The sequence below is a fragment of the Myotis yumanensis genome, unplaced genomic scaffold, assembly GCF_028538775.1.
Source record: "Myotis yumanensis isolate MYYU_CA2020_CCGP unplaced genomic scaffold, mMyoYum1.0.hap1 SCAF_5, whole genome shotgun sequence".
Lineage (NCBI taxonomy): Eukaryota > Metazoa > Chordata > Mammalia > Chiroptera > Vespertilionidae > Myotis > Myotis yumanensis.
The window spans coordinates 87,243,010-87,263,055 of record NW_027223756.1 but is presented as its reverse complement, the minus strand read 5'-3'; the positions used below and the strand labels follow the sequence as shown (position 1 = coordinate 87,263,055).

At 56.6% G+C, this 20,046-nt stretch overlaps 1 protein-coding gene across 1 annotated transcript in view; it reads right to left on the bottom strand.

Annotated features, from left to right (window-relative positions):
- Positions 1-20,046, bottom strand: part of CACNA1A (calcium voltage-gated channel subunit alpha1 A) — a 291,124-nt gene that overhangs the window by 19,048 nt on the left and 252,030 nt on the right. The window contains 7 exon segments of the mRNA XM_070416203.1: positions 1,283-1,379; positions 3,517-3,644; positions 7,078-7,228; positions 8,614-8,729; positions 8,893-8,958; positions 9,111-9,227; positions 16,628-16,711. Of these exon segments, the coding sequence (XP_070272304.1) occupies positions 1,283-1,379; positions 3,517-3,644; positions 7,078-7,228; positions 8,614-8,729; positions 8,893-8,958; positions 9,111-9,227; positions 16,628-16,711 (759 nt within the window).

The following is a 20,046-nucleotide window of genomic DNA, read 5'->3' as shown; positions in this document are numbered from 1 at the left end:
CTCCCTCCCTCTCTCTTGCGAGGACACGTGTGTGAGTGCACACACACACACACACACACACACACACTTAGACACGCAGAGACCAAGAGAAAGGACGAGAGGACGACTACAGAGAGGGGCACAGGTGCAGGGGTGCAGGGGTCTTTGAGATGCGGGTGGGGAGCCTCTTCCAGGCCGTGGCTGGGAAGGAGGGGTGCGTAGAGGGGGGAGGAGGAAGGAGGCTGTGGAGAGGCAGCCACAGGAGGCAGGAGGGAATGTGTTGGCAGAAGGGGAGGGAGGACTCTCGCAGACACAGGGCGGACCAAGGGGGTGGGAGAATGGGATGATGGGTGCTCATATTTTTAGGGGGGACTTTAAAGGTCCTCCCTGAACTTTTGGAGGATGAGCTGGAGGAAACAGATCATCGGTCCTTGGGTGCCAAGGTGGATTCTGGGACGGGGTCCTGGAGGGTGGCTGGCCCAGCCGCCTGGCGGCAGGACCCTCGCTCCTTCAGCCAGCATGCACCACCCCCACCCCAGCCCCCTCGGCCAAGGTGCCTGCCCGCCCCAGGCTCCCGCCAAGGCAGCGTGCATGGCCTGCGTCAGGGTGCCACGGTCCAGGGGTCCGGCTGCGGCCTGCCTGCCCACTCTGGAACAATGGAGAGGCATGTTGGGTGGTCTTGGGGGGCAGCAGGTGGCATAGGGACAGGAGCTGGGGGAACAACTCCAGGGGCAGGGGGAGGAGCAGGGAGGAGAGGCTGTGGGTGTTCCTCGGGAGGTCTTGTATCCCCCAAGGCCCTAGGTCAGAGATCAGCTTCAGGTGTGTGTGGGGGCGGGGGCACTGCGGGACCTGGGATTCAAGATATAAAAGGTGGGGCCAGGGTCATGCCTTTTTGGGGGCCAAAGACCCCTGCCTAAAGGTACCTGCCGCGGCCTGGGAGTGGGGGCCGCTCGGGGTGGGCAGAAAGGAGGCACGGTGGGGATCCCCCCTGAAGTGTGTTTGTGTCCAATTTGGTTCCCAGGAGACCAAATACAAGGGGACTGGGGGCTCCCCCCTCCCCCCCGCCTGTCGGCCATAATGGAGTCTCAAAACACCAAAACACACTCATCAGAAGGACGGACACGGTGTGCTCCTGAGATCAAGGGATGGTCACGGCCCATTTACTCGAGGAGGAAAGGAAAGAAAAAAGAAAAAAAAGAAAGAAAGAAGAGGAACGCTGGAAAAAGAGACTCGGCCGGTGTTCCTGGCCAGCACGGAAGAGTCCCCGGTGCCCGGACGGCGGTGGTCAGCAAAGGTAATCTACCTTGTAAGCCACTCTGGCCGGACACTTCTTCCCCAGACCCAGGGGCGGAGACATGTGTCTCAGCATCTGATACATGTCCGGGTAAGGCATGCGGCCCCTGGCAGCACCGAAAACAAAAAGGGGGCAGAACGGAGAACCAAAGGAGGGGGGAGGGGAGAGGGGAGGGAGGGGCAGAAACAGAAGAAAAAAAAAACCAAAACCAAAACCACAGGAGCCGAAAAAATATAGAAAGATGCAGAGAACGATAAAATAGGTGTTTCAAATAAATGGAAAAGAGGAGAAAAAAAATGGAAGAAAAGGTAATTAAAAAAATATTATTTCACTGCTTCCAAGCAGGGAGAGAGAGAGAGAGAAAAGAGAAAGGTCAGATTCAGCTTTGACTCTGAGCTATGGTTCTGGTGGAAAATGGAGGGAATTGGGGGGGGGGGGGGTTCCTCATTTTGCAGGGCCTGAAACAATACTTTCGTTGGACGTTATTTTAAAAACTGGGTCAAGTTCTCTGGTTTGGCTGAGGCTGGTCTCTGAGGGGGCCTAGATGGGGAGGAGGAGTGGTGGGAGGGCTGGGGGCTCCGGGAGGCAGAGGGTGGAGGAGGAGAGAGTGGAGGTAATGGTGGGGGGAGGAGAGCCAAGTTACGATCCCCCGGGATGTCTGATTTGGGGTGCCGTTGAGACCCTAGGATGGGCAGCTTCAGCTAAGAGCAAGCAGAATGGCTGAAGGGAACAGAGAGGTATGTTCCATGCTTCATCAAGTCTAGTGACTGCATTCTGTTGGCTAAGAGAGTTTTCTAGTTTAATGCAAGAGAAAGAGAGATGGCTCTGTTTTTTGGAGAGATATATATATATGTGAAATATATATATTGAAGAACCCCAAGCCACACTCATTCCATGGATGCTAGCAGGTTTTAGTGGAAATCAAACCTTGCAAGCAACCCTATGAGGACATTTCTTGCCTAAGCCGAGAGGGGGAGATATTACGCGCAATAAACTGTACATATCCTTATAATGAATCCGACCGCTGAAAGGAGAAGAGAGGGGATTAGTGGAGGCACAGGGGTCAAGCTGCCTTCACGCTGCCTTCCTGTGCACACAGTGAGGTCACAATGTCAGGGACTTGGGGACCCCTGGCTTGAAGGGGTTGGGGGGAGGCTTGGATCAGTCACTCACAGGCCCCAGGGGGCAGAGGGTTTCTGTTGGGGTGAGCCCAGAGCTCCGGGCTCAGGGCACCCTCTCTAGGGCTCTCTCTGAACCTCCCACCTCCACGATCTACATGGGCTACACTGGGAGGAGGGGCTCGTGGAATAGAGGACAGGGGGACAGCATCCAACTGCTGTGACCTAAAATCAAAACAGGAAGAGTTAGGAACCAGCTGAAAATCCAGTCTCAGACCCGCGGCTCACCCAGCCTCTCGGTCACGGTCACGGAGGACTTGCGGGGCTGCAGGGATGGCAAGGATGGCTTCTCCCACCTTCCCTGTCAGGCCTCCCCTCCAGCACTCAGGCCCCACACTCAGCCTGAACTAGGATCGTCATTCGGCGGCTAATGGGCCCTGAGCATCAGGACGGTGCCTCTGAGTGTCCTGCGGTGCTTGGTGTTGAGCAGGCGCTCAGCACCCGTGCACAGGATGGAGCTCACCCTCGAAACCACTGCCTGCAGCCAGGGAGAGCCCTCTGGTGCCCACGGAGATGGGAGAGCGCACTGCCTTTGTGACCGTGAAGATGCAAAGGCCCCCGAGGCTGTGTGTCCTCTCCCCTGGCTGTGTGACCACCTTCTCCAGGGTCCTGTGATCCCAGCAGACGCTGGGTTCTGCCACTCTGACCTCGCAGCCAATCTCACGTGCCAAGGGAGCTAGGCCGGGTCCCACCCCCACACTCCCAGGAGAATCGAGGCTGAGAGGCCTCTGGCTTCCCCCCTAGGGCCTGGCAAACTTGTCCTCACCATCTGGAGGCCTCACAGTGAGGGGAGGAGAGACTCATAGGAGACCAGCTCCTCACGGCTGACTCCCTCCCTCATCTCCCAGAAAGCCTGGGGCTTGGGCAGCGGTGGTGCCCAAAGCTTTGAACCCAGGGTCTGTGAGGGTGCTAATTCTCATTTCCTTCCGCTAGACTGATTCCCCTGAGATTCCTGCTGGCTCCTCAGGGACTCAACGCCCCCAGAACTGGAGCCTGCCCTAACCTGTGCTCCAGTGCCTGAGAAAGGTGGGCAGTGTAGCTGCAGGATTCGGGGTGACTCCTTACCACGCTGCGGGGTCGTACTCAGCCCAGACACGCACGTACTCATCCAGGTGGTGAGGACCCAGGATGGAGGAATCTCGCGTGAGGTACTCAAAGTTGTCCATGATGACAGCAACAAAGAGGTTCAGCATCTGTGGGAACCCCAGGGGCCACGAGGGAGTGGGGGAGAGCGAGACCCATCCAAACACATTTACACAGAGGTCCAGAGAGAGGGAGATGAGATGGAGAAAGGGAGACAGACAGAGAAAGAGAAGGGGGGAAAGGGATAGGGAGGCAAGGCACATGCTCACACAAGGAGCCCAGACAGGGAGATGGAGAAATGGAGATGTGGGAGGAAGACAGGGAAGATGGAGACAGGAAGTTGGAGAGAGAGGTGAGAGAGGCTGTGTGAAATGATGGCCAAAAGCAAGGGAACTGCCATCACCCTAAGCCCTCCCACACCTGCCTCCAACAAGGCCAGAGTGAAGGCCCCACGTGGGCAAGAACCTGTGTTCCCAGCCCCAGCACAAAGGAAGGACTCAGCAAATATGGGCGGGGGCAAAAGTACTTACAGTTGTGAATATATGAAACAGATTATTTGTGGGTTTTATTATTTATTAGTAATTATTTATTAATGACAGTATGTTTTTCCATACAAACAACTGTACACCCACTTTTGCCCCACCCTGTGTTTCTAGGATGGATGGATGGATGGATGGATGAGTTTTCCTGCCCTCATCTGCATCTGGTAGCTCCTTTTCAGGTGTTCTTCTGGCCCTTAACACATGGGGAGCTTGCAACAGTTTTGTTTCCAGGCCTTTGCAAAAGTTGCTTCTTTAGTGGGTAACTTCCCCTTTACACTTAAATGCTGTGGTTGGGTGTGGCTGACCCCATCTCATGGCTCCTCAGACACCATTGGTTAGGGAAGGGCACATGACCCAAAGGTGGCCAATGAGAGCCTTCCCTGGGATTTTTGCTGGCACTCTGGCAGCCATCTTGCCTCTACCAGGAGAAAGTATGAGAACAGCAAAGATGACGGGGTCCACTTGCCTGGATCTAGCCTCATCTGGACTTTTCAGTTACACAAGTTACTGAGCTGCATATTTTACTTAAGTCAGTTTATGTTACTTGCAACCACTTTGATGAATATGTAGTCTAACTCCTGCTCACCATCCTTGTGGGCCACTCTTTGAAATAGTCCTTCAGTCCGAACTTCCCTCATCAAAGCACAGATGGACTGTGCTGCTATCTGTGCTGACTTGTCTGCCCATCATCCCCCTGTGTTCTCTCCTATTACCCCCAGTGCCTAGCATAAGGTCTGGCACATAGTAGGCACTACACAAATGTTTAGATGGAAACATAATGGGCGTTTAATTAATGACATGTAATTCTAGAGGCCCCTAACTTTAATGACTCTATTTTTAATGAATCATTTCATGATACTGATTGAGCACCTGCTGTGTGCCAGTTACTATCCTAGGCACTGGTTACACAGCAGTGAACAAAATTCCTGCCCTCAGGGGTGGGTGGTCAAGTGTTGTATATCTTTTCTAGGTCCCTGCCCTTCCCAGATGGGCTGCGTTATAGGATCTCGTCCCTTTACGCACACACAGCGCCTGGACACTGGGGGCCTCTGGCCAGGGGCTGCGCTGGCCCATGCAGACTCTCTCTTCTGGGAACCTGGGCCATGGACCCGCCTGGATCAGCGGCTGTGAGACCGAGGGGGCAGGTCTCCCCGTTGAGGTTACTAGTCCGAAAGAGGGTGGGTGTGTTGGGCTTTTGCTGACAGATGCTGATGCTCGGGCCAAGGTCTGTAAACAACATCTCCCACATTCTGGAAACCAGACTTGGGAGGAGGGGAAGGAAAGGGGAGACTCCTCCTTCCTGCAAGGGTCTGAGTTGTGGGGTGAACTGTGTCTCCCCCAAAAGACATGTTCAAACCCCAAAACTCGGTCCCAGTGAATGTGGCCTTATTTGGAAAAAGGATCTTTGCGCACGTCACCAAGTTAAGATGAAGTCGTGCTAAATTAGGGAGGGCCCTACATCCAGCATGACTCCTGTCCTCATCAGAGGGACATCTGGACACCAGCACACACGGAGGAGGCCGTGTGAGGATGAAGGCAGAGACGGGACGGATGCTGCCACAAGCCAAGGGATGCCTGGGGCCACCAGAAGCTGGAGGGGACCAGGAGGGATCCCTCCTAGAAGCTTGGAGGGAGCACAGCCCTGACAACACTCTGATTGGACTTGTGAGAGGATAAATTCCTGTTGTGATAAGCCACCAAGCTTGTGATACTTTGAAACAAGTACCGTCTGCAGTAGTGCAGGGGCAGCGGACAGCCAGGGTGTCAGCACTCCCTGGAGGGTGCCAGGGGCAGTTGGGTTGGTGGGTAACACCCTCTCTTCCTTTTTAAAATTTTTCTTTTATATATTTTTACTCATTTCAGCGAGGAAGGGAGAGGGAGAGAGAGTTAGAAACATCAATGATGAGAGAGAATCACTGATCTGCTGCCTCCTGCACACCCCCTCCTGGGGATTGAGCCTGCAACCCGGGCATGTATCCTTGACTGGAATTGAACCTGGGGTCCTTCAGTCCATAGGCTGACGCTCTATCCACTGCGCCAAACCAGCTAGGGCTCTTTCCCGTTTAATACTCCATCCCTGGCATTCCTGCAGTCAGTAATCCCTGGTGCTCTCCACACTGTATGTCTCATCTTCCAACCCTGTCTGTTCTGACTGTGCTGTGACTACTCTAGGGAGAGCAGAGAACAAAAGGGGGTACAGTGATAAGGCCCCAGAGCGAGAGAGAAAGAGAAATCAGGATGGAGCAGGCAGCTGCTGTGGTTCCTGATCTATCTGTCTATCTATCTGTCATCTATCTATCTATCTATCTATCTATCCTTTTTCATCTATCCATCCTTCCATTTTATTTTCTTCACTGGTTCTTGGGCTCAGTCTCTTGCAGTGTTTCTTATCCTTGGGGCCTATGAGATTCCTCCTTCCAGCAAATTCAACTTTTACTCGTGAGAACCCATTCAATCCTTTGCAAAGCCCCGAGCCCCCAGAGAACGTTTAAGCAGCCGACTTCCTTGCCTCCTGATCGCACACAGGAAGGCACTGGCCCTCAGAGAGAAGGGGGAAGACTCCTGCACCTCAATCACAGGGCCCTGGGACGCTCTCAGCACCACTAGGTTTTCCCGCAGGACACCCAGTGGGCTGCAAAAGGGGCGATTCTGCCTCCCTTCCCCAGGGGACACGTGACAATGTGCGGAGGCATTGCTGGTTGCCACAGCTGGAAGGGCGGGGGCCTGTGCGTCTGGCATCTAGTGGGCCGAGCCCAGGGATGCTGTTAAACCACCCGCTGTGCGCAGAACGGCTCCCTCCACGGAGAGTGACCCAGCGCCCCCTGCCCGTCCCCCGCCAACGCCCTGAGGGTGAGACACCCTGGCTAACCTGACCCCGGGCTGGCTCAGAAGCCGTGGAGGGAGCAAGTCCGCAACACAGTCACACTCTAGAGAGGTCCGCACCCCTCGGTAGGAGGGAGCCAGTTTTGGGGCGCCCACCCCCACATGTCCACAGACTCACCAGAAAGGAGCAGAGGAAGATGAAGGAAACGAAGTAAAAATAAGCAAATTCATTGCCACACTCGGGAGTCAGGATGCCGGAGTTTTTATCACACGGCTTCCCGCTGAGGCAGGAGAGCATGATGTTGTGCCAAGCCTCCCCGGTGGCACTCCTGAGGACAGAGAGGGGCGTCAGGGACCGGGGCGCCCGGCCTGGACACCAGCGCCTCCCAGGGAGGCGGGCATCGTGGCGGAGCACTTGGGCTCTGGAGCTGGACCAGCCGGGCTTGAGCCCCGGGAAGCACCTCTTTCCTCTGGGAGCTCAGGGAGGGGACTCTCATTCTTGGTTGTGCAGTAAAGCCCATGGCGGGGCGGGGGGGTGAAGGGTGGGGTGGGGGGGAGTAAAAACGCGGATGCCAAAGCCTCACTATCACAGACTTGGGTTCAGTTGGTCTCGCTGGGGCCTGAGGACATAGGTGCGTTTAAAAGACTTCCCTCCGTCCAGGTGGTTGTCATATTTTACTGCTTCCTCCCTCAGTAACTGCTCCAGGCACACTGGGCTCCTCCAGGTTCCCCTCCATGCCAGCCATGCTCTGCCTCAGGACCTTTGCACTCACTGTACCCTCGCCTGGCCTGCCCTTCCTGGGATACCCATCCGGCTCCCTTCCTTGCCTATTTCTCTCAAATATCACCCCGCTCAGGGAGGCATGACATACCAGCCCTCCGTTCCTTTTTGGTTGTTGTTAAATGAGAAAAACAATGATTTTTACCGTGCCAAAATGTACATAACATAAAACTGACCATTTTAAGCATTTCAAAATGTATCATTCAGTGGCATTCAGCACATTCACAATGCCGTGTAACCGTCACCACGATCCACCCCCAATACCTTTTCATCTTCCCAAACGGAAAATGTATGCTCATTAAATAATAACTCCCCATTCTCCTCTCTCCCAGTCCCTGGCAATCTCTACTCCACTTTTTTTATCTCTCTCTCTCTCTGAGTTGCCCATTTAAGTACAATCACACATTATTTGTTCTTCTGTACCTTCATTTCCCTCTTAATCTCAAATTTTATCTCCTTCTAGTATCCTCTACAGTTTACTACTGATGGTCTCCCCCACAGGAATATAAGTTTCCAGAAGGCAGAGAATGTTGTCCCTTTCTGCTTGTTCCCAGTACCTACACCAGTGCCTGGCACACAGTAGGTGCTCAATAAAGCTCCCATGGGTGAAAGAAGGAACTCTAACATGCAGCCAGGATTGAGAACCAGGCCTCAGAGTCTATAAGCCTCAGTTTCCTCATCTGTCACATGGGGCTGCCAAGAACCGCCCCCTCACAGGATGGTCAGGAGGAGCCAATGAGACGATGCTTGAAAACACCTTTCATGTTTGAGTCCCAGAGCCTTTAGCTACTAGCCCACCAGGGTTCCTGGATCCCCCATGCCCATCCCAGGCCTCACGGGCACAGAAGACTGAGGGCACCCCCTCCCCCACGGGAGGAGAAGGAGAAGGACACCCCCCACTGGAAGTGAAGAATGAAAGCGCCCGCTTCTCACCGGAAGAGAAGCATGAGGGCCTGGAAGAAGGTCCGGAAGTTGTTGTGCTCGGTGATCTGGAAGTCGTCCTCATCGCTGTCCTCTTCCTCCACGTCGATGCCAATGTTGCCAAACACCTGGGGGGATCGGAGGGCGATGACCAGGGGCGGACGTGCCCCTCAGGGGCTCCAGGGAAACCCCACCCAATGCCTCTCAGAACTGGGCTCCCAACCCCCCTCTGCCTAAGGGCAGTGGCCCTCCTTGGGTGGCTCTGGGAACATCGGGGGGACCCGCACGCACCTGCATCCCGATGATGGCATAGATGAAGAAAAGCATGGCAATCAGCAGACAGACATAAGGCAGGGCCTGGTGGGAAGGAAGTTAGACAAGAGCCCTGCAGACCACGTTCTCAGCAAGATGCACCGTGTGAGCATCGCCAACCTCCATTCTAGATTCAGCTACAGCGGTGGGGGGCGGGGCTGCTTTCCCTCTCAGCCCTGAGCAGGGCAGTGGCTCACCTTGAACGACTGCACGAAGGTCCAGAGAAGGATGCGGATGGTGTAACCCTGCCGGAGGAGTTTGATGAGACGGGCTGCTCGGAAGAGGCGGAGGAAGCTCAGGTTGATGAAGTTATTCTGGGGAAATGGAGAAAGAGGGGTGACCATCCACCCACCCCCAGGGGCTTAGCGCCATCACCACTCACAGAGGACCCTACATGAAGCCAACCAACAGGAAAAAGCAAGCCAGACCCCAAATAAGGAGGGAGAGGAGAGAAAGCACTATTAATGCAATGGTGCAGAGGAAAAAACTTGAAAAGGGGACAAAGTGGGGTGGGGTGGGGGGAAGGAGGAGAAGGCATCAACTCAGAAAGCATAAGCCCTCCCTGCCAGCCCCATCCGCAAAGGGGAAAGGAAAGGAAAAAAAGGAGAGAAAGGAAAGGGGTTGGGGGTCGGGTGGGGAAGAAATAACAAAAGAACAAGGAAAAGAAAATATATCCGAATCATCCAATCAGGAAAAAAATCGAGATGGTTTTTGTTTCTCCCAACAACCAAATGCACTGAGACGAGAGGACACAAGCGGGTCAAGTTGCCAAATCCATCGCACATACGATGCACAAACACCGGGCAGGGTGGGGGCCAGCGCACTCAGGCCTGGTGGACGGGGGCGGGTTCCAGGGCATGTTACGCTCTAGGCCAGAAATGCATCTGTCGTGGGACTCACCGGGCACCCTGCCCTGCCCTGCCGAGCTGCCCACCCGCTCCTGCCCGCCCTCACCTCACCCCACGGCCAAGAGGACTCGAGCCAATTGGAGAAGTGGAAGAGTATCTTTTCTTACCCCCTTGGCGAGCGGGCATGGGGAGGACGGGAGGGAGCTGGGGCTGTTCGGCTGCAGGGCGAGTCCTCGCTGCCCGCTGAGTCGGAGAAGATGCATTTGGGGCCCTTTTCCCCCCTCTCAGGGATGGCTTCTCAGCTTCTGGGGCTGGGTGGAGGTGCACGGGACCAGGCCTGCGGGAAGCAGGAAGTACGCAGCGCCCGTGGGTGGGTGAGCTGGCCATTGGCCCAGGCCCACCAGGGGCGGTGCTGGGGGCGGGGAGGTGGGCCGTCCCTGCCCCCAGGACCTCCCTGGGTGGCCCCTGCCTCTGCGCAAAGACCCCTACCTAGTTACTGCCTCTACCTCCTCCCACCCGAGCCAGACAACAGGGGGACGGGGAGGTGGGTGGCAGCCAGCCAGCTGGGTGGGTTGGGGCCCTGGTCATTATGGAGCTGTCCTGGGACTTGCCCTCTGGGGCCTCAGGGGGCACCGGTGAGGGACAAGGCGCTAGAAGTCACAAATGGACCAAATCTAATCACCTGGTTGACAAAGTTATTTTGTTGGGCCTGAGCAGTTTTGTAACGAAAAGTAGTTGGCACTGTTTAAACTTCAGGTCCCCCCGCCCCCCCATCTGGCTTTCTGGCAGCCCTGGACCGGTGTCCGTCCTGACAGCAGTTAACCGGGGCTCGGGAGTGGCTGCCCACCTCGAAGCAGGCCAGTGTCCCCTGGTTTGCCCAAGGCCCCTGCTCTAGAAGTGGCACCTGCTTTCCGGCTCGTGGCGCGTGTTGGCCGCCAGAAGCACTTGGAGTTTGAGAGCCCTGTCTCCGCGGACACGGCTGCCCTGCCGTGTGCTCAGCCGGTGGGCTGCGATGGAGCGGCCGTAACCGGGACTCGGAGACCCCGTGGAGCAAGGTGTAAATGGGCCCCGCCCTCACCCCCAAGTGGCACAGGGGTGACCACTCAGGTTGCCCTGCCAGTCACAGCACCCCTTTCGGTCTCACAAGCTTGGATGATGAATTAACTGGGCATCTTCCATGCTGGGTTCCCCAGGGCGTCCCAGTCCCAAATCTGTACCCGCTCGCTCTGGCCCAGGGGCCGAGGCGGGGATGGGGCTCAAGGAATTTCTGGGGCGGACAAGACACCTCTGGGACACACCATTGGCCCCTCTGTCTCTAGGATGGGCGTGGGGACCGGGAGATCCTACTCTGAACCCAATGGGCCTACAAGCTGTCCTGGAATGAGCCCCGCCCTAGCTGGGCTGCGAGAATCACACGGTGCCCACTGCCCTGACTCCCGCCTTGCCTGGCCACCCAGCTCCACCAGCTGTCCCCAGCCTTCTCCCCTCCATCCCCAGAGGACAAGCCATCCCTTCCTGGGGTGGGACACGCGGGTGGACTTGCTCAGCATGCAGAGGCAGGCGGGCCCTGGAAGCAGCCTCGGGGCTCGGGGTGCGCGGGGGGCCTGCCATCATGCGGGAGAAGCCAGGGGCCTCGCGGGGAGGTGCGGCCGAGACATGCGGAACCGAGGGGGAGGAAGACACGGGGGAGGGAGGGGTGGAGATGAGAGAGGCCCAGGTGATGGGGCAGGGAAGGTGCTAGGCTGCCCTCCCCCACCCCTCTCCCTCTTCCCACGTCTGCATCCAGTCCTTCAAGTGCTCACAGAAACTTCCGGCAACTTCCCTTTTTCTAGCTTCCATCTTCCCGTCCACAGGCCACAAGGAGCAGCTGTTCACTCCTCCAACCCTGCCCTGTGCATCCAGGTTCTACGGTGCCCGGGCGGGGTGCAGGCCCCGAACGCTGGCGTGCTCAGGGGCGCGAGCGCTCAGGACAGGGGAACTACCTGCCCACGGCTCCGGAGAAATCCTGCCCCCTCCAGCCCAGTACCCGCCTCTGAGCTCCAGCCCCATAACCACCTGCCTGCCGACTTCTTCCAGGGTGTCCTTCAAGGCACCTCACACACTCACGCTCTCCCCAACCCGGCCTTCTGGCGTTCCCTAACCTCCTCCGGTTCAAGCCACTCACGTCCCTCCAGGTACCCCTCTCACCCGCAGCCCAGAGGGACCCATCCCCGGGTTCTGGAGGGGCCCCTGCTCAGACGGCTCGTCCTCTGCTGGCCTCCTCCAGCCCAGGCCGGACCAAGCCGCTCGGGCTCTGCAGCCACAGTGACCTTGTCTAATCACATGTCTGGTGGCGCCTCCTCTGCTCCACATCCTCCCGAGCTCCCACAACAAGGCCCCAGGGGCCTTCCCCTTCTGCGCTCTTCACATCCTATGGACCAGCCGTCCGCCACACCCCTCACTTGCAGAGCCTGACCCCTGCGTGCTGTCCTGCCACTGGGCCTTTGCATGTGCTGTCTAGACCTCGTATGCTCCATTCGCCCCCTCCACCTTGTTAGCACTGCTCACCCTCCAGCTTGCAGCACAGTTACAATGTCACGTGGGTTTGCGGAGTGGTTTGACCAATGCCTGCCTCCCCCACTTGGCCAGGTGAGGGGGGCAGTGGTGGTGTCCGCTTTTGCTACCCCTGCCACGGAATTGGGGCTCATTAAACGTTTGGTAAATGAGCACACGTGTACCGCTAGGGGAGGAATCCTGGTGGAAAGATGCCACTGGGGTCCTTCACAGGGGCTCAGGGCTGGGCGGGGGAGAGGCAGGTCAGATGACAGAGTGAGGGGTGTGCAGGTGTGTAAGGAGCTGAATGAGTGAGGAGAGAGACAGTGTATGCCGGGGTGGGGTATGGGCGTGCAGGGTGGACGGATGTGAGAGAGGAGAGGCACAGTATGTGCATCTGTGTGTATGTTGGCGGGGAGAGAGACAGTGGGCGGGGGGGGGGGGGGGGGCACGGACGGGGGACGGTGTCAGAGACAGAGCCAGAGAGAGGAGAGGGCACAGGTGTGCAGTGACTGTGTGTGTGTGTGTGTGTGTGTGTGTGTGTGTGTGGCACACGGCCTTGGCTGGCCAGCCCATCTGGAAGCAGCTAGACCCCAGCCTTAGCAGTTCTGTCTCCCTCGCCTGGGAGTCTTTGCCTGCATGCTGCCCCGCCCCCCCCCCCCCACGCCCCCGCCCCCCATCGGGCTTGGAGATTCGTCTCTGGTGATCAAGCCCAAAGAGCGCAAGGGCTGAGAATGGGGTCAGGGATGGGAGGCCCTTTCCTGGGGCCCAGGCTCCATGGAGCTGAACAGGGAACGAGTGACTTGAAGGAGCTGAGGGTTCCGAGTGTCAGATGCGTGTAAGCGATGGGGTTGGAGACCCAGCAGCCGACTTGTCCTGGCAAACCCATCCTTTTCTCTGCAAAAGATGCAAATCAAGCCAAACAAAAACCCCAATTCAGAACCCAATGAAAACCAGGAGAGAGAGAGAGAGAGAGAGAGAGAGAGAGAGAGAGAAGCTCTGTAGGAATGAAGAGGGAGGGGCTGGGGGGTTGGAGAGAGGGACAGACAGATGGGGGATGGGGGAGAGAAGAGGGACAGACAGACGGGCGGGGGGAGGGGGACGGGGAGTAAGGGGGGTGTCAGGCATTCCCAGTCAGAAAGCCCAGGGCATGACATGCAACGCTGATGCGAGAAGATGCGTTCACAGTTAATGTAAGGCATTTAGACTTCAGAAAGAAGTAACACCAACCGGATTCTAGATGCAGATGTTGAAGATGGAGGGGGAGCGGGCGGGCGGGGACAGTTGGGGAGGCGTGTTCAGCGTTTTTTAGGTTGATTTGTAACCAGTGCCAAAAAACCAATGGGTTTCGGTTCCCCAGCGGGGAGTGGGGTGGTGGTGGGTTGGGAGATAGTCATTGGTGTATGAACACACAGACCACGTCATGGATGAACAAATGAATTTCATAGTGCATTTTGATTGGATGAGTTTTTCAGACGGCGTTGTGCCAATATACAGTTTAAAGAGCAGGCATGAAAAGAGACAAGACAAGAAACACAGTCATTATCCATCGCACGCAGAGCAAACCCACGTCACCCTGGCCACTTAGGGGCAGCAGCTGAGGCCCACTGGGTCTCCTGCCCTCTCCCCCCAACCCTGGGACCTGCCCTCCGAGGGTCTGGTTCCTCCTGCCTCAGACCTAGCGGGCTTACCTGGGGGGCAGGAAGGGGGGACTGTGGGCTCCTTGCCTGGCAGGGCAGGCCTCCCCCCGTCCAGGTTGGGAGTTTATCATTCTTAAAGGGTCCAAACACCCACCCTCTAGCTTCCCCTCCAAATGATTCTAACTCAGAGCCAGGGGCCGGTGAACAAACTAAAACCCAAGTACATCCACGGTAATAATGGCAATAACAAAGCCACCATTTGTGAGCTATGTTTTCTGGTAGGTTCTGTGCCAAGCACTTCACATTGATGGCTCTGACTTATTAAAAGTTGCCATCTTTCTCCTATGAATGTCAGCCCTATGCGGGCAGCATTATCTTTTTATATTGATTGATTGATTGATTTCAGAAAGGGAGGGGGAGAGAGATAGAAACATCAACAATAAGAATCATTGATCAGCTGCCTCCTGCACGCCCCCTCCTGGGGAATCGAGCCCGCAACCCAGGCATGTGCCCTTGATGATAATCGAACCCAGGACCCTTCAGTCTGCAGGTGGATGCTCTATCCATTGAGCCAAACCAGCTAGGGCAAGGCAGCATTCTTGTATATTTTGATTTGTTCACTGCTCTGTCTCCAGCACCTATAACAATGCCTGGCACACAGCAGGCGCTCAATGCATGCTTTATCGAGTGCACGAATGAATGGAAGATCTGATGGGCTTAGTTATGATGATCCCTACATACAGGTTGAGAAGAAGTAACACCATTGCTCAGCGTCAAACAACTCATAGGGAGGGCTGTCTGACTACTGTGATGGTCTTGGTGCCCTTGAATTGGATCTGTGCCCCATCCTCCTGCCCCCACCCCATGTCTTGCAGCCAGGAGGACGAACTGTTGGGGTTCAGCCCTATGGATCTCTTACTGGCAATTGGAGGTGATGACCAGCTTTCTCCACCTGCCTCCCTGGTGGTAGGCCACACTTTCCAACCTCCTGACCCAGAGGGACATCGGGTCAAGGCTGTCTAGAGCTCAGTCGGGTGGCAAGAAGCCAGCTGGAGCTCAGACTTCTTAGAAACTTAGGACAAAGATGAGGTCTAGGCTCTGGCTGTCTGCTAGGGGACAGTGGCCAGGTGGGGGCAACCCAATAGGGACAGACCCCAGGGGGCACGACCTCTCTGGAGCAAAGTATCTGGGGTGGGATGCGGGGAAGGGGCACTTCTGGGTCACGTGAGCTGAAGGCAAAGAGTTGTGGCCAAGATACCACTTGGGTGAGAGTGTTGGGAGATGAACGGCCCCTCTTCTGTGTTGCTCCCCAGCCCTGCCAGTCTTCTAGGATGGAGAGTGGGCCAATCCATCTTCTTCTGCTGGGGGCTCCTGTGGGGACACCCCAGGGAGCACCAATGTCCCCTCAGGAGTCACCAGGCCCGGCTGCGTCAACTTAGGCAGACGCCTCTCTTCCCTGAGCACCGAGCCTCAGTTTTCCCACCTGTGAAATGGTACAGCACCCTCTTTCTCGGGCAGCACCCCACTCAGATCCACCCTCTGCTCCTCTCTGCCTATTGTGGGCATCGCCCTGGCTCCCTTCTGGCCGGGCTTGGCCCATGGGAGGTGCTGGCAGGAGTCGGCACGAGGAGAGAAAGGCTGGGTGTTTCTCGCCAGACGCCTCCTTCCTGCTTTGGCCCTTAGTCTCTGTTAGGGGTTCTGCTCCTGAGTCCACAGCCCCTCACCCATCCGGACCAGGTTCCCTCCCCACTTCAGCACCCGGGCAGGTAACAGCTCCTCACAGTGGCTGGGTTTTGGATGCCTTCCCTCCTCCCTGAACGGTCTCTGCTTTCCAATTCTTAGTTTAACCGTCCAGGGAACTCACTTACATGCTGAGCCCTACACCTACACCACGAGCGAATCCACGTAAAATGCTCGGCACAGTACCTGGCCCACAAATGCCCCATTCTCGTTGGCCACCATTGTTTTTATTGCTGTTACTATGAGGTGGATGCCACCCGGCCCTTGGCTCTGACACCTTCTGCTTTTGCCTCCCCCCCCCCCCACCTCCTGAGGGCCCTCAAGCCTGGGCTCACTGGCCAACGGCCAAGGAGGGGTCTTGAACAGAAGATCTGGGGCCCCCGAGTCTTCTAGACAAGGTAGAGGGACAATGTGGGGCCAGTCCAGAGACCCCCGCTTGGGAATGCCCCAGACCTGGGGGTAGAGAAGGGTGGATGCCCTGGGACCCTCCCAAGGTTCTGGGAGGGGTGTCCCTTTGTTGGCCCAAGGGCCACGGCTCCCTCCTGCCCATGAACCAGGAGCTGTTAGTTCAGGCAGAATGGACTTGAAGCTGGTTCCCTCTGGGCTGTGTGGAGTTCGGGGTGGGCTCAGCCTTGGATCCTTTAAGGGTCTCGGTTCTCTCAGTGCACTGAGCCCACGTTTATTCATACGTCAACGGGGCAGGGGAGTCTGCGCTGCAGCACTGGCCCATGGCTGTGGCTCTGGGAGCTCCTGTCTTCTGAGTTGCCCTCCTCGGGGGGGGGGGGGGGTCACCCTGCCTCTGGGGGCCCTGCTTCTCCCTCTCTGCTCACGGCCGAGTGCTGGCAAGAGCCAGTGGTGGCTGTCGGGACCTGCTGCTTCTGGATGACCTCTTCCCCGTCCCCCCACCCCCTCCCAGCCAGGAGTTGCCCAGAAAGAAGCCGGCGGGAAACTTACCCCAAACTCAGTCACGAGGATGTCGGTGATGCTGCCCAGAACAGTCACAAAATCGAAGATGTTCCAGGCATCGCGGAAATAATTCTAGAACGGGGACCCACAAGACAGAGAGGCCAGCTCAGGGCTCATGCTGGGTCCCCCAAGGCAAGCCGGGGGCACAGCTCCGATCAGCCCAAGCGCCTGGGACAGTCTTGGCCCTTTGAGTAGCAAAATGCTCCTAAGCGGGCTCCTCTGAGTTGCCCTCCCACAGAACCAGGCCTGCCATTGGCTTCCCTGACCCCAGAGGGGGCCTCCAGGGCCCTCGTCAGCTCTGTTGGGGAGAAGACCTCACAACAAGGATTACTGCTCAGTTTACACGAGGTGACAAGCTCAGAGAGGGAGTCATTCACCGGGCTGGTAGGTGAGCAGCATGGAAGTGAAGGGCCAGGATCTGCTGGGACTCTGAGTCTGGGGTCTGTGTTGAGGATCCTACTGAATCAGGACTGTGTTCATAGCACGCTCCCAAAGAGCGTGGCCACTGGGTTCACCGCCCAGCTGTGTGGCTGTGGGCTAGTGACGTAACCTCTCTGGGCCTCCACTTCCTGATCTGGGGAAGGGGAACAGTGACATGGGCACAGAAGCCTCCTGGGCACCTGCCAGGCTGCCTGTCCTGGCTCCTTAGTCGTTAGATGGGGCCGTGTGTCTAGTTCTAGCAGATGGGCTGTGAGCAGAGGCCGTGCGAGCCACTTCCTGGCCAGTCAGGACTGTCAGAACTCTTAACCCTGGCAACCTGCGACTTCCAGATGGAGCCTGGGCCCCTGAGTAACTACAGGCAAAGAGAGCTCCCCACCCGCCTCCCCCGCTGAGTGTCAACAAAACCTTTGTTGATTTAAGCAACTGAGATGTGAGGGCTGTTTGTTACTGTAGCTGACTCGATAGGTCCTGATTGGCACATCCCTGGGCTGGGTGCTGGCTCAATTGGGACACACAGGTACAGCGCATTGTTGTTAAAATACTGAAATATTCCATGTGATTTGAGCCCACACCAAGCAGTACCCCTGCCTGGGTCTACGGGTCTGGCTGAGACGCTGCCCCCCCCCCCGCCCCCCCCCCCCCCCCCCCCCCCCCCCGCCCCCGGCTCGTTGAGACTCATGCCAAACACAGGCCTTCCCAGCATCCTCACAAAGCAGAGGCCAGGGCGTTCTAAGTGCTCAGCTCCTCCCCGGAGCGTCTGACCCGCCCCGAGAAGGGCCCAGGCTTTAGAGCTGCGCTTCCCAGGGCCAACTCTTTCAGCAAGGTTGAGTTAAATGTCCCGAGGTGGACTCTGTGGGTCTTGGCGCCCTCTTCTGGAGGACAGGGTGTAACAACAATCATGTAATGGAGTCTGAGTGGGATTTGGTATACAGTAGGTGCTCAGTAGACGGACGTTGCTGTTTTACAGTTACCTAAAAGCAATGCGGGCTCCCATGGCACTTAGAGTATTTTAGCAGGCGCTGCTGGGCCCTGCTCGTCTTCCTTCATATCACATGACTGCGCACCTTCGTCACCCTGCCCCGGGCCTTTCTCAGCCTGCGGATTTGCTGGGGAATGAACAGGTCCCCTGGGAGCAGCCCCTCACTATGGTGACGGGCACTGGAGGATAAATGCCCCCGCTCCCTTCCCTGTCAATGGAATGATGCTGATGCCTCTCTGCTGCCCCCTGGAGGGCCTCAGCAGGACTGCAACCTGCGCTGGCTACCCCTGCCTTTCACTCCCAGTCTGCTTCCCCTACCATGTGTTTCTGGGGGTCGCCTCTCTGATAAATTCTTTTCACTCAGTCTCTGTCTCAGGTTCTGCTTCTCAGGGGGCCCAAAGGAAGACAACTTCCTGGGTGCGCAGTGACAGGCCTCCAGCCCCTGGACTACAAGGCTCTCTCCTCTTTGGCCTAAATTTCACCTGGGGATGGTGGGGCTTCATCTACACTGTAGGGAGAGGGTGTGCGCAGGGAGCCGGAGCCCCAGCCCTGGGAGGAAATCATCACCAGGAGACTGATCAGGAGTGAAGAATCGCCTGACAGCTGCACTGGGCGGGGCCCACAGGACTCATGTTGTAGGTGTGGACACAGGAGCCAAGAGGCCAGTGCCCTGCTTGTGGCCACACAGCTAGAGAGGAGCTGAGGCAGGATTCGCACCCAGAGCCCTACCCTTCCCCATACACAGGCTGTGACTTGTCCTGTTGGCATTCCCAGGATGAGAATGCTGAGCTGGTGCCACTGCCCTGGCTGCAGGGGCTTCCCGTGCCTGGTGCTCAGCTCGGGGTCTAACAGCCTGGGCAGCACCCTGGACGCCCCAGGGGATCATTAAAAATACAGATCCAGACCCTGGCTGGTTTGGCTCAGCTGGTTGGAGCATTGTCCTGTGCACTGTTTCTCTCCCTCCCTCCCTTCCTCTCTCTACAAAAATAAAGAATAAAAAATAAATCAATTAATAAAAATAAATAAAATTAAATCTTAAAAAAAATACAGATTTGCCCAGTCTGCATAGCTCAGTGGTTGAGCGTGGTCGACCTATGAACTAGGAGGTCAGGGTTCAATTCCCAGTCAGGGCACATGCGCAGGTTGTGGGCTCCATCCCGTGTGGGGAGTGCAGGAGGCAGCTGATCGATGATTCTCTCTCCTTTATGTTTCTATCTCTCTCTCCCTTCCTCTCTGAAAAAAACCCCCCAATATATATATATTTAAAAAATTAAAAATAAAAAAAATACAGATTTGGGGCCCTTACCTGACCAAGTGGATCAGAATCTCTGGGGATGGGTCTGGGGCAGGATCCCATTTAAAAAAAAAATCTCCCACGTACTTCTGAGAGGGAGCAGAGCTGGCAGCCACGGCATTGGAGGAGAGAGGCGGGCCAGTGAGCTTGATTGTAACTTGATTCACTGCCACGCTTCACTCTCAGTCTCCAGACACACATTATTTGTGTTTAGGGTTTGCAAGAGTTCTTCTGAGAGAGAGGCAGTGACGGAGGAGAGGTGAGGTGACAGAGCCTGGAGACCATCTGAATGGAGGTCTCTCTGGGGTTAAAGCTGATGCCCTATACCAGCGGTAGCCAACCTTTCGGACCTCACGGACCACCAGTGGTCTGCGGACCACCGGTTGGCGACCGCTGCCCTATGCCACTTCGAGAAGCCCAGGTGAGACCCAGGCTGACACCATGTGCTGCAGGTCATTCTCTGCAGAGAAACAGGCTCACGGGGTGATCAAGAGGGAAGACATGTGTTTTAAGTCTGAGCTTGGTCACTCATGGGGACCTTCTTGAAGTCACTCCGAGTTACAACCCATCAGCTCGGGCCTTCTTCAGCGTTTTTTTTGTGCTGCGACCCTCCTTGGCCAACTGGGAAGACCTTCTCAGAGGAAGCTTATAAATGCATAAGATAAAATACCCAGGATTGCAGGGACACCTGTT